The following is a 14,373-nucleotide window of genomic DNA, read 5'->3' on the forward strand; positions in this document are numbered from 1 at the left end:
TTACAAAACAGACCTGTCATTTGGTGTTTCATGCTCTGAGTGGTTTTGAATCCGTACACTCATAAGCTATTTGGATATGGCAGCCGCCGTAGAAACGAAGTAATTTGATATAAAATAATTTCCCTGGAGGGAAACTACCACATTAGCAAGCGAGTACATATGTATATGTAATGATGTTCTCACCAGTATACTTACAATATCTTCTACGCACTTCTGATCGCAAGCATCAACGTAACTGCCGACGTTGCCCGTCTGTAATGTATTATATAGCTATAATTTATACCAAAAACTGTTGCTGAAAATTTTAAACTTACCATATTAGTAGTTCGACTTGTATGGCCACACTGAAAGAATACAAGTATTATTAGAAATAGACTACTCATCAAAGCAAAATAAAAGAGTAAAAAGAAAGTCGTGTAACACAAATTTTCCTTGTATCTCTAAATATATGAATTCAGTTCTTACTAGGAGAGTTGTTGTAAGCAAACCTAGAATGACTTATGAATTGAATGAATGAAACCTGTATATATTTGGTCAGATTTTGTCCATATTCGGAATGTTAACTGCATAAAAATAAATGGTTTTGATAAAAATACAAAAGTCCAAAGAGCTGTTGCTTAAAAACTTCCTAGAGACTATATTATTTTGCCTGTTATTTTTCAATTCGGCACGATATGTTATATCAGAAAGAAAGGTTAAAGATATATTCCGGCACTTTTGGCCACTGAACGATAATAGCTAGAAGTTTGAATATACGAATACTTTTCCTTCAACTTAAAGGGAATATCCAGCACACATAGCCGTAGTCACAAGAGAACCATTTTGATCTTGTTACATACGAGTACAACCATTATGTGAAAAAAATTATAATATCCTTGTGCATATGTGCGCGCGTGCACTTAACTTAAATCCAGGCATTTTGTGTGCAACAGTTGTTGAAAATTGTGAATTACTTAAAAAAAAGCTAAAGGTAAAAAATAAACTTGAGTTAAACGTAAATATATATGGTGTCTTCTATATTTTTTCTTAGAATTATTTATCGAACCTGAAATTACCATATGATTTGACGGAAATTGATTTGCGCCCTAATAAATAGGGTACACACGAGTATATTATTTACATTTTGGTGGAGGAAGGGGGGATTATGTGTTAATTTCATAACACCACAATCACTGCTTTCATATTCCTTAAATCTATCCGATTAGTGAACATAATTAGTCGATTTATACTTTCTTTTGGAACACTGAGACATACTAGCCAAAAGAACAGCGAAGGATGTTCTTCGACATTGACCCATAAGCAGGTTTAAAGCTCATAAAGAGTGTAGGCGAAGCAATAATTGTATGTAGACGTACCCTGTTCTACATAAGACCTTCCATAAGAGTTTTCATCTTATTGCTTTTAAATACTTAAATTCTGGCTATTTTCAGATAAATAGAGAACGACCGAACATCGATTTTTACTGTCGAACCGGTCAAAATGAGCGACCTAACCCGACTTCAGCTTCAGACCCGGTTAAAGACATTGTTAGCCAAATAGCGTATCTTGCGAGCCGTGATTTTAATTGCATTCTGATTTTTGACCCACGTTCGTTCTACTTATACATTATGAACGGAACGCAAAAATAAATTATCTAATAAATATAAACAAATGGGCTATGCCACTCACTTACCCGTACATCAGGCGGTTCAAAAGTAACCTGAAAATGTATAATCGTAAATTCTTTACAATTCTGAAATTCAGGACATAGTAAGTACTCACATTTTCTAATTCATATTCCGGATCATTAACACAACACTGTAAATAAGCGCATATAAACGATATATGTATTTATATATAATATTTCCATTAGTAAAGAAATTTACAAAATATGCACTAGGAAACAATAATTAAAGAACAACTTAAGGTTAAATAATTTTTATGATTTTAGCTAAATATACATACGATATATAAAATACAATATGAAGCGATGAGGCTTAAAAAATACTGCGCCTACGCACCCTATTGCATGAGTCCTGATCATCTTCGAACGGATCCTGGTAAAAAGTAAAAATATGAATTATATGTACAAGCAATTATAATTTAGATAAAATAAAATTGTGCTCAATTATTATTATATTCAGAGTAAATTAGCTGATTTAATGAAGTGCATATGTATAGGTAGGGCGAATCTACTACCCGTTTACTTTTGGAATTTATTACATATGTATTTAAGAGCCTTTAGCTTGTGCAGAATTGTATTGGCCAAAACAAGCAGTCCACTCTTTTATCACTTATCAGCTCTGTCTGGATATATCTGACATATCTACTGATGGCATTTTTCGTCCAGGCCGTAATAAACGTACACGTTTGTTATTGAGAAGCGATGAATAGTTGCAAAATTGATTTTTATTCCTAATTTTAATTTGATGTTCTCTACTTATGGATTGAAATTTCACTGTACACTAATTTAGCTTTATAAAAATTAATTGTTTTTGTTTTAAGATATATGGATTTCATTATTACTTCTTCTGCTCAGTTTCGTAGAAAATAATTAGTTTTTTCATCTTACAGGTTTTTTAAATTTGTGGAACATATCCCGATTTTTTTTTCGCCTACTTTTCTAAGGAACCTATCCACCGTTTAAAAAAAGAGTTAAAAGCTTCGCATTTTAGAACTTATGTGTACATCTGCTACACTGCATTTAGGTATTGGAATCCACCACAATTTTTAAAACTTATCTAATAAAAAAAAAATTACAATCCACACACTGGTTGTGACATACTTGCACACATACATGCACATGAATAATGCATGATAGATAGTTCATGTTTACGAAGTTTACTACTCCTTTTTGGGTCAATTACTTTGGCTATTTTTCAATACATTTGGTAATATGAATACTAATTCTGCTAATAATACATTTAAAATGTATGTTCTATATATACATACATATTTGCACACCATACCCATTTATATGCACATGCAAAATACCGATGGCAAATAAGCAAGATGAGGAAATATACAAATGGAAAAGTGGTCTTGCTACTATTTTATATTGCCTACTATCAAATCATGGCCTATTACATTTCGGAGCACACGCCATCTATAATGTTCTTCTTTTCGCCAAGCGTTAGCAAGTGTATGGTATAAATGAAGATATATTGGCAACACTGGAATAGAGCTGCCTTAAATTACATGTGTTTGACAGACAGTTATACCAGTTTAATCAGGTATAGCCATACTTTGTTGCTGCTTTCGCATGCAAATTTGTTGTGACGTTAGTCGAGCAGAGATGTAGCGCAAGAAGAGGCCATATGTTAACCCGAAATAACCCACGGTTACCATATGATAACACAAAATATGCCGTTGCATTTACATGAATAAATTCAACACGACATGACAAAGTAATAAAAGAAAAACATTACTTGATGCAAAATATTTGTGGATTGCAAAAAAAATTAGTTTCTATTATTCTGAGTTTAATTAGCGAAGCTATCGTATGTGAAATTGAGGTGACAAAAACCAGTTAATAAATACCGTTTTCCGATATGGCACTTCGGAATGTATACACATATATCAATACTTTTCAAACGATTTTAATAATAATTATACTAATTGGTAGCTAATGAAGTAAACTGTGAAACGCGAGTTTATTTTTGTTCAACAAATTTTTGTTTGTTTTATTTTTTTGCATTTTACTTGAGGAGTTACCATATGGAACATGTTTTTTCCACATGTCATGTGATTTTCCGTGATTTTGTTTGTAAATGCATCTAATAAATTCATTCATATTTTGTTGACATTTAAAAATTTGGCGCTACATTCAAGGGCTCGATGAAGTACAAGTTGAAAATCAACTAATACCAACTACCATTTACATCGAGCCTCCTGTAGATGGTAACATACATACATATGTATGTATCTGGCGAACATGATGTTGAAAAGGCAGTTGTGAAAATTTAACGGTTAGCGGACGGTATTTACAAAATTTTAATGAAAAAGATAATATTGGAGGCATGTTTAGCTTAGCAACAATTTTAACTTTTTGTTATTATTGTTGAAGACACACATCAAGAAATAAAGGATCAACCAACATCATCCACTTGTACAACAACACCAGACGGAAATCGGTTACGTAAAATGCAGCCGAAATCTTTAAATATTGGATTACCGCCAGGAAACAAATTACGAAGATTGTCGTAACTTACTACCACACGAAAAATTTTAAAAGTTTTTGATGACACTTTTGCGAGCAAAGTGCGGTATAAGCTGTCGGACAAAATGGCACAAACCCAAATATAACAGTCGGCGAACTACGACCATTTGTCGGCAATCGTATTCCACTAAGTTGTCCACTGATGAATACAAAAATATTCAAGTCAATGAAGAGGTTACTCGGAATCAATTGCGTTGAGAAGCACTGACATTCGTATGAGGAAATGATGGAGCCAAAATAGATGTACCCCGTCCTTGCGCGATCACGGAATATAATAAATATATGTGGAGGTCAAAATATACAAGTAAACATCTTTTCAACAAAATATAAGACAAAAAAGTTCTGGGAAATACCGGATTAACTCAATGTTAGCATTTGACATTTGGCACGACCATTCGTTCCTGTATATTTTTTATTTAATCAACTTCTGTACTTTTGGTAGTAATTTTTGTGAATTCTAATTGGTAAATTGGTATGTCCCTATTGAAATCGCTTTTAAACGGTTGAGAAATTTTACAAAAATCAATCGTTTCTAATTAGGGGGTTCATCTTATTTTAACTCAATAATTAAATTTCCTAAATCCAGATATTCAGATTTTTGGTATAGCGTTTAATAATTGTAATGTTAGTCATAAAACTTATTTCAACTCACCCTCAAGTTATTTGCACGTTCAGGGTCCGAACACTGCAAATAATACAATTAATTTGCCGAGTTATTTATTTTATTAATCTTACAGTTGCATTTTTGGCACCCAAAATCTCATTTAGATTGACAGTGTGGAATTCAAGTCCTTGAATGTCCCAGTTATCATGGTGATATGCATTTTTTATAAGCTTCATTAGCGAACAAATATCCTGACGATATTTCTGCTCAATACTACTTCCTTCGCTGCAAGTCGATTTAATCCGACTCTTCATGCACTCCAGCCTTTCTGCTACTTCGCTTTCCAGATCTACCATATTGCCAATTATCACCTCATTAATTTGCATTAGCATATCCACCCACTCCTGATAAGTTACAAGCTTAATCTGTAAAAATAAAAATATTATAAAATTTTTTATTATCTATAGTATTATTTTAAAACATAACGCTTATTCTGACTAAACTACAATATGTACAGATATGAAAAACTGATATAGGGTATATTCAATAACGCATTATAATGCGCAACGTACTTTTGCAGTGTTGGCAATGCGTTCAGAAATGCAAATATGGCAGTACTGCAAATGCATCGCGTTCGAAAACGCCATTTTTGTATCAAACGTCGCGCATTATTTGCAGGAAATAAATATTTTGAAATAAATATTCCTTTATCACTTATCTTGAGACTGCGACAAACTCTAGCAGTAATTGGAACGTTTTCGTAGTTAGTCTTGCTAACCACTTGAATTAAGTTCGCATTAGTTCTACCGACTTTTTATTTGAAATTCAAATGGTTTTTTCGTTCGATCGTTAATAATTTATTGACAGAGAAAGCATTATTTTAAAAAGGTTTGGTTTCACTATATAGCACTCGGCTAGGTATTTTACTCAACCAATTTAATTTAAGAGATTGAATCATAAACAAGGGAAAGAATTCTCCGATTTCGGAAGTAAGCCTCCGAAATCGAGATATGAGCGTTCCAAGTGGGGGTTAAGTAAAAATTATTTAAAATTAGTGTGTGTAAATAACTAAAAAAGTAAAAATGCGGTCGTGATCCGTTTGTTCCACCTATTTAAATAGTACAGTAGGTTCTGTTTTTATGCGGTAGATACGTTCCGCAAGAAACAGCATAAAAAAAACAGCATAAAAAAAGCTACTAGTTCTATAGTAAAACTATAGATACGTTTCAAATGCTAAAACCGCATAAATCTGAAATAATGTAATAAAATCGCATAAAAAAGGGCACTAGTCCCATATTATTACTATAGATACGTTCCATAGACCGCATGAATCTGAAATAATTAAATAAAATCACATTAACAAAATATTGTATATTATCTTTGAAAATTATATCTTTGTATATCTTCCATACTTGTAGGGTTAGCATTTCTGATGTAATCTGTGATGAGTTTTTGCTTAGCTGGTTTAGAATCTTGTTTATATGTACAATTCCCGATAGGTCGACATGCATTTTGTAATTTAAAAAAAAACCGCACTATTTCAAAACCGCATAAAAAAAAGCCGCATAAAAACAGAACCTACTGTATATAACTTTTTGCGCAAAATTATACAATATAACAGGTGCTATTAGGGGTTTAAGATCTGAAAATTTAAGATCAGAAAGTTTAAAATCGAAAATTTAAAAACCTTATATTTTAAAAAATTTGCAACTGATTTAAAAAAATGGTGTTATTGTAAAGCTCCTTTCCTTTAAAATGCTCACTAAATCTCGCTAAGAACTTCCGATTGAAACCGGTCCATCGATTTGCACGATACTAGAATGACACGATTTCACTTTTACACGGTTTATAAATCACAACACAACATTTTTTGGTCTTATTCTGTCTAATACGAGTATTTTAAGTCTCGTTCAAAGATACCAAACGCACCCTTTTCCAAAACGTCAATTGCAAATATTAAGGTGGTGGCATTGTACGTGAAGAAGAAGAAACTTTAAAGTCATTTAACAGGTAAAAACGTTGAGTTAAGTTGTAGTTATGAATAGGACTTTTTTCAGTTGTTCCTTATTTCTAATGGGATGTTTACGTATTTGCCGCTTTAAATGTTCCCATAAATGTTCGATTGGGTTAGTATCCGGGAACTGTGGGGGTGTTTTCAGCTGTTTTCGCACATTGTATAACAGCCACTCTCGTTCAATGTTGGATGTGTGCTTGGGGTCATTATCCTGCTGGAAGATAAACGTTGCTCCAAGGCCCAATTTCGTACCGCTTTCTTTTAAAATATTTTTCAAAATATTTAAGTAACCATATCGGTCCATAAGATTTTCGATAAATATCAAGTTTCCAACCCCGTTCGCAGCCATACATCCCCAAACCATCACAGAGCCCCTCCATGCTTCACAGTGCCGGTCATATTGTTTGGATCCGATTCCGCGTTAACTTTTCTCCAAACTTTTTCACGGCCATCACATCCACAGATACTGAACTTACACTCATCAGAAAATATGACTTGGTTCCAAAACGTTTGGTCATATTTTTCATGATCTTTTGCGAATGAAATCCGTTTACTCATTTTCAACTTCAGATTTCAATTTGGGGGCACTTATTTTGGGGTTTGTCCTGATTTTCCGTACGACTAAGCTTTTTTCTCTGGGACTTAAGAGCCGCGGAAACCCACAACGCTCTTTTTAGTGGTGCTTCCCGCACTTTTATATTTATTCATAATTTTTGAACTGTAGCAAAACTCTTATCTATCAAACAACCGATTTCTCGCAATGATTTACGTTCCTTGTGATATTTTATAATCGGTTTTTTTAAGTCATCAGAAAGTTCTTTTCCTCTTGGTGCCATTACTAAAAATGTCGCAAAAATTAATACAAAACGTGCTTCCCTAAAATTTTATACTCACTGTAATTATTTCCTTTTAATAGTATACTAACTTTTGTGACATAAATTTCGCTGGCATCAAAGACATAGCAAAGCGTGTATAACGGTACCTAAAATTTACAGCTAAATTAAGGCGCATATGAAAGCTTATCCCAGTACTCAATTACTATGTATAAAATATTTTGATTACATATTAAGGAAAGCGTTAGCGTCAAACAATTCCATAAATCAGGCTCCTGTATACTTATTTATGTTGCTAACTGTATTTTCAGAATTACGAACGCTAGAACGCATAGAACGCTAGGGGAATTCTCGATGGCCAACTTGAAAGAAATTGCAGAAAAGAAAATTGACGATGTGGTCGTTATCAAGATGATTTTGTTAATAAAAAACAGTGGTTCTACAAGTGGTGTATCAAAATGGCATCTTTTGTGCCAATGGGGTCTGGGCTACACCAAAAAATTCTGAACACGTTCTACCCTATTTATGGCCATCTGATTAGATTGCATTCAAATTAACTCCAAATGTGGCCTAATAACTGAGGTTAATTAGGTTAATATTAAGGTAAAGTTACTTAAAAAATATCTATGTATAAAGATAAGTATGATTGGGAGTTACACCCCTTGTTGTGTATTGGTTGAGCTCCTCGTCCTATTTTTTGTGGGCGTCTTTAATTTTTGCTTTTTCTATAAATGGGGGGCCTTCAGTTTTATGTCCCCAACGAGATGGTTTTCTATTATAATAGAAGTGCATTCAGAGGTTTTTCATTGCCTCCAAGGGGACGACTGTTATTACAACAAACCTTTTCTATAATAAGGGTGGTTCATGCCAACCACAGGTTTAGAGCCTGGGCAATGTAAATGGTAATGGCAGTCACATAATCGGCTATGGCGGTTGCCTCACTGTAGGTTCAAAGATTGCATTTTTTTTTTTTTTGAAGTGAAACTTCTTACGCGGCGATGGACGATCGAGAATGGAGAGAAAGATTTCAAGGCCATGCAACGTTTTGGGCATTTTCGTTCCGAGAGAGAGAAAAAAAGATATAACGTAGAGGAAATGAGAGAGAGAGAGCTATACCTTATATATATCTTAGATACACTTTAGACTATTTTTCCTGAGTTTTTCCTTGTGGCCTCTAATTTCTAGTGAGAAATAAGACTTTTTTTTCAATTTCAAACGTTTAACAAAAAATGGTTACAAATTTAATCTTCAAAATAATAGCAATCGCTAGCGAGACATTTTCCCCATCTCTTAGGCAATTTGTGGATGCCGCGCCAAAAAAAATGACTGTCTTTGGCCGCAAACCAATCATCGAGCCATTTTTTGGCTTCGTCGTGAGAATTGAAGCGCTGCTCGGAAAGTGCGTGGCCCATCGATGCAAACAAATGATAATCGGATGGCGCCAAGTCTGGTGAGTAAGCCGCATGCACCAGCGGTTCCCAATCGTACGTCTCCACCGATTCCCGGGTCGCTCTTGTTCTTTGTGACGCCGATCGGCATATTCTGGGCATTTTCGGTGCATAGCGCTGTTCAAATTGGCCAATTGTCGTTGGTAGCGTCCACCGTCAACTGTTTCACCTGGTTTTAATAGCTCGTACCAAATCATGCCACGCTGATGCGGCCGAAGCGATTTGGTTTGGCCGTTGTTTTTGGCTTGTGGCCGGGCGGACCATACGATCGTTTACGCTTGGGATTGGAGAAATACACCCTTTTTCCATCACCCATAACGATTCGATGCAAAAAAGACTTCCTTTTGAACCGGGAGAGCAGCATTTCACAAGTGGTTTTTCGATGTTGAAGGCACGAAATTCGACATTTTTAAGAGCGATAATGCGATAATGCATTGAATTTTGTTGACAGATGACAGACGAAAAAAACAAGACATTTGGGAAGGTTTAAAAATACTCCTAACGACATCTATGGACTAATAGCTGAAAGTCTCATTTCATAGGTATACACCATTCCTTGGTGCCTACTATTTGGGGCGTTTTTTGGCCCCCATTTTTTTGGCGTTTCTTTTGTGCCTACTTTTAGGCGCTTATTTCCGTTTCCGTGCTATAGCTTGTGCGTACTATAATGTGCTATCCATTCCGGGGTCGGATTTATTGATATTGCCTTGCGGTAATTTGTGCCGTTGCTACGGTCCTGGAATCGTTGCGTTTGTGCGAGTGAAAAACGTTTGGAGTAGTGCGCGTTGTTGCCACGGTTTGTGTCCGGCGTTTACCTACACCGGTCGACCCTTCTCCGTTTTTTGTAAATTTTGTCTATTTGTATTCTCTGCAAATGTTGTGAATTTATTTACAATAGATATATGTTCTTTCTCTCTCCCTCTCTCTCATTCTCTCTCTCCCACTTTCTTTGTCTACCTCTTTCTTTGTCGCATTGAAATCATTTTGTATTAAACAAAAAAATAGGAAAATACTCACAAATGGAAGATGATGCACTTGTATGAGCATATAAGGATGCTGCGCTTGGGCGAAAAAACGACCACAAACCGGTACGATGCACAGTCGGTTCAATGACTGTCAGTCCAGCAGCATTCCGCGTACATATAAGGGGTATGTAAGTGTTTTTACAGACTTTTTTCTTACAAGCTTAATTTGTTTGGACTTACTTGTACGTGTATGTAACAGGTGGCGCTAAAGTAATCCTCCTATCAGAAAATGCTATAAATTTTGCGATTGGACCCTAATGTCAGTTCTGTTTTGACATTTGTGTAGTAAACGCATGCGAAATACACGTTAATAAACAATGTTACGCTACATTGCTCCAGAACGCGGAATATTGCTGACTATTTATTTGACCAATAATCGGTCGGGACTTTCGTCGCAGATTTCCTCGCCGTCCAACGCCTACTGGTGAAACACTGTGACGTTTAGCCGCTCGCCTCGAAGAGACTGGCACAACACGAGATGCTTCCAGGCGTGGCAGACCCCGGAGTAGCCGTTCTGCAGAGAATATTGCTGCTGTAGCCGAGGATGTCATGGAAGCGCCGTCGACATCGAATCATCGGACCTTTTTTCTTCGAAGACGTCGCGGGCCAAACGGTTACTGTGAATGGTGAGCGCTACAGAGCAATGATCAACGAGTTCTTTTTGCCGCAACTTGATGAATTGGGATTGGAAAACATGTGGTTCCAACAGGACGGTGCAACGACACACACTGCACGTGCCACAACCGATATGCTGAAGGATGCATTTCCCGGACGCCTAATCTCCCGTTTTGGCGATTTGCACTGGCCAGCAAGATCGCCTGATTTGACCGCTGCAGACTTCTTTTTGTGGGGCTTTTTGAAGTCGCGGGTTTATGTCAACAAGCCTCAGACTCTTGAAGCTCTTAAAGACAGTATCCGTCAAGAATGTGAGGACCTATCACCGGAAGTTTTGGCCAAAGTGATGGAAAATGCCATAAAAAGGGCTCAAATGGCAATCAACTGTGGCGGCGGCCATTTACATGACATCATATTCTCGACTTGATGTAAAAAAAATTAAAAGACCAAATAAAAATAATCCATAAGAAGAATCAAAGTTTTTCATTTTTTTTTTAAATTACAGCCAAAAAACATCGCAAGGTTACTTTTGCGCCACCTAATTGGCGCGTACACCCTTTTTGGATGTTTGGCCGAGCTCCTCCTCCTATTTGTGGTGTGTGTCTTGATGTTGTTCCACAAATGGAGGGACCTACAGTTTCAAGCCGGCTCCGAACGGCAGATATATTTATGATGAGTTTTTTCATGGCAGAAATACACTCGAAGGTTTGCCATTGCCTGCCGAGGGGCAACCGCTATTAGAAAAATGTTTTTTCTTAATTTTTGGTGTAGTCACGCACCAACCCATTCGGCTACGACGGCCGCCCGATACTATATTTATTGTATATTTAAGTTGTCCATAAAATATGTTATTTACATTGAGATATTATGGTAATTTTAATTAATTTTGAAACGTTCGCAGTTTGTTTACAATTTTTTTGGTTGTTACCGTTTTTACTAAAAAAGATTTAATTTTTTCTACTTTCTCCACCTCTCTTAACCTTTAATCTTTTGTAAGGAAGTGCCAAAACATTAATGCCACAAGTGAGCAAACCTTTAATTCGAGGGTTGTTTGAAAAGTCCGTGCAAAAATAAAAACTACTAAAACAAACTAATTGTTTGAGGCTTCTTTATTTTTCCACATAGTCTCCTTTTAGGTTTATACATTTCGTCCAACGTTTGTTGATCCCTTCCGAATAATAAGATTTATCCAAGTACGAAAAAACCATTTGTATCTGCACTCGTTTCAAGGAAATCGTTTCCCGCCAGCCATTTCTTCAAGTCGGGGAACAAGTAGTCCGAGGGAGCCAAGTCAAGAGAATAGAGGGGTTGTGAAACGATTTCCATTAATTTTGCGACCACAACTGCTGAGGTGTAAACTGTTGCGTTGTCGTCATAGATATGGAAAATCACTCGGCTTCCTCGATTCAAACGAATGCCAAACAAAAAAAATAGAACGATCTAGCTGAAACCTGATATGTCCTCTTCCAAAAGATGCTACGAACTAAACATAACCTCGACACGCCGCAGAACTGCCATCTCTCCAACTTTGCACGGACTTTTCAAATGACCGTCGTCATCCGCTCCGGACTGACATTAAACTATACAAGTATTATAGATTAGAGCTAAGCCCTTACGACGTTACAGATGCAGAAACGGCTCCATAAACCTTGCACAATACTGTGTATACTCTATAGAAACTGAAGTACTTCGCAGCGGACAAATTTCTGATTCAAACCTATTAAAGGCGCGGTATCCGCGTTTTGTGATGCATTATATTGATGAACTAGGTAATGTTAACCGAAATGCGAATTTGTGAATTCAACAAATATATGTAGGAGTAAGTTAATGTACCAAATATAAATATTAATAAAATATATAATGACACATAAGTCCATAAGTGAATTAGCTTACGTACATCCGTATCGTCTTTCGCCACATTTTCAATATCGACCAAGCGTTGCACAAATATCTCATTCAATTGTCCATTTAGTTTTGCTGCATCCCCACAACCCTTCATTTCGGCACGATATTTAACTAGTCGTTGCTGCAAGCAGTTTACATCATATTGCGGTGGTTTGCATGGCTGGCTGGATTTCATCGGTCGCACAGTTTCAGCGCTTTTCACCTTATGACACAATTTTTCTGTTGGCTGACACTTTTTTGTTGACGGCTTAATTGTTGAATGCTTTTGATCCATCCATGAATCTAATTCCGAAAAATGTGGTTCATCATCAAATTCATTATGGTCTAACGTCCTTGAAGGCATTGACGAATTTGAGACTACATTCAATGATTCGACGTTTATTCGAGAACTAATAACCGACGTTTCACTACTTATATGTCTGGGCACTACAATATTAAGAATGGCTGGTGGACCTGGAGATATATCGTTTCCAGTTTCAAGTGCATCTGACGTGGATATCAAACGGAATTGGCGGTTACGAGAGCGTCCACGAACTTGCGGACATATGTTCAAATTTTGCATGGTATTATTTTTGTGTCTCCCACTAGCGGTGGGATTTTTACAAGGAATTTGACTCATCTGACAAGTTGTTGTGACTTTTAATTTTTTGATAATTCGATTTTAATCAATTTGAGTTCTTAAACTGTATCTAAATGACAAATTTTTCGTTTTCATATATATTTATTTATTTATTTTTTTTTTCGTCATATTTATATAAATTTTTTTGGCATACATGACGTATGCGTGACACTCAACTCTAAGTAAAATTGTTGCTCGTACTCGTATTGCGAACTAAACTGGAACTCACCTCTTCACATATCACACATTTCTGTACTGAATTTATTCGTCCCAATGAACTACAGGTTTAGTTTTCGCTTTTTTGTTGTTATGTCCAATTTTGTTTTGTTGCTGTATTGGAGATAAAACAGGTAACTGATAGACTTTCTGAATTAAAGCGACACAACTTTTTCAACGGGCAGCTAACCTCTACATGGTTTGCATGTACATATGTATGTATATATACGTATGTACATGTATATAAGGGTGGTTCGTTGTTAACTATGTAGTTAATTTATTAATTCTAACTAAATCCGCAATAATCATTCGAGTATGAAATATGTATGCCAAGTGTTGCAAAAATTACAAAAAGAAATATTGAAAGTGTTATCTATTATTTAGTGGAATGCATATCATGCACCAGTTAGCCTCTAAGTATACGACCTGAGCCAATGATATTATAAATGTCATGGTTGATTACTTAAATAGCTGATCTTCAGATTATATATTAACCCAAACTCTTAGATCTCATAAAAAATGGTTAGTTATCTGTACATGCACATCGATATCTCGACATCCTCAATGAATGCCTAATTGATTCATGAATTAACTGGCGGATTTTACCTGTGGACATTTAAATGATGACACATTTTTCACATATAATTTTTATGAGCCATATTTTGAATACAAATACTGAAACCAGAAAGAATCTAAATTTTTACAGGCACGCCTTTGAAATACCCTTATACAATCAATATCCCAAATAAAACTAATCATCCTGACAATAAAGCATACGGAGACACTCTATTATATTTAGACAAACTATTATATTATATCTCACGAAATGGAGGAATTTCAAATTAATAACACTCATGGCTTATTGGCTATTTTAGCTAAATTCTGTTCACCAAAAT

General features: G+C 35.7%; 1 protein-coding gene across 5 annotated transcripts in view; it reads right to left on the reverse strand.

The window, feature by feature from the left end:
• The window catches only part of LOC128863978 (interaptin), a 64,371-nt gene extending 50,870 nt beyond the window's left edge, over nucleotides 1–13,501 (reverse strand). For all 5 annotated transcript variants that reach the window (XM_054103427.1, XM_054103428.1, XM_054103426.1 and 2 more), the window contains exons 1-8: nucleotides 12,635–13,501; nucleotides 4,934–5,227; nucleotides 4,851–4,883; nucleotides 2,001–2,036; nucleotides 1,762–1,797; nucleotides 1,673–1,699; nucleotides 315–344; nucleotides 196–252 (exon numbers count right to left, since the gene is read on the reverse strand). In XM_054103427.1, the coding sequence (XP_053959402.1) occupies nucleotides 196–252; nucleotides 315–344; nucleotides 1,673–1,699; nucleotides 1,762–1,797; nucleotides 2,001–2,036; nucleotides 4,851–4,883; nucleotides 4,934–5,227; nucleotides 12,635–13,261 (1,140 nt within the window). In that variant the 5' untranslated portion in view covers nucleotides 13,262–13,501. The remainder of the gene's footprint in view (nucleotides 1–195; nucleotides 253–314; nucleotides 345–1,672; nucleotides 1,700–1,761; nucleotides 1,798–2,000; nucleotides 2,037–4,850; nucleotides 4,884–4,933; nucleotides 5,228–12,634) is intronic.
• Nucleotides 13,502–14,373: the final 872 nt, after the last annotated feature.

The sequence above is a fragment of the Anastrepha ludens genome, chromosome 5 (assembly GCF_028408465.1).
Source record: "Anastrepha ludens isolate Willacy chromosome 5, idAnaLude1.1, whole genome shotgun sequence".
NCBI classification, from domain to species: Eukaryota; Metazoa; Arthropoda; class Insecta; order Diptera; family Tephritidae; genus Anastrepha; species Anastrepha ludens.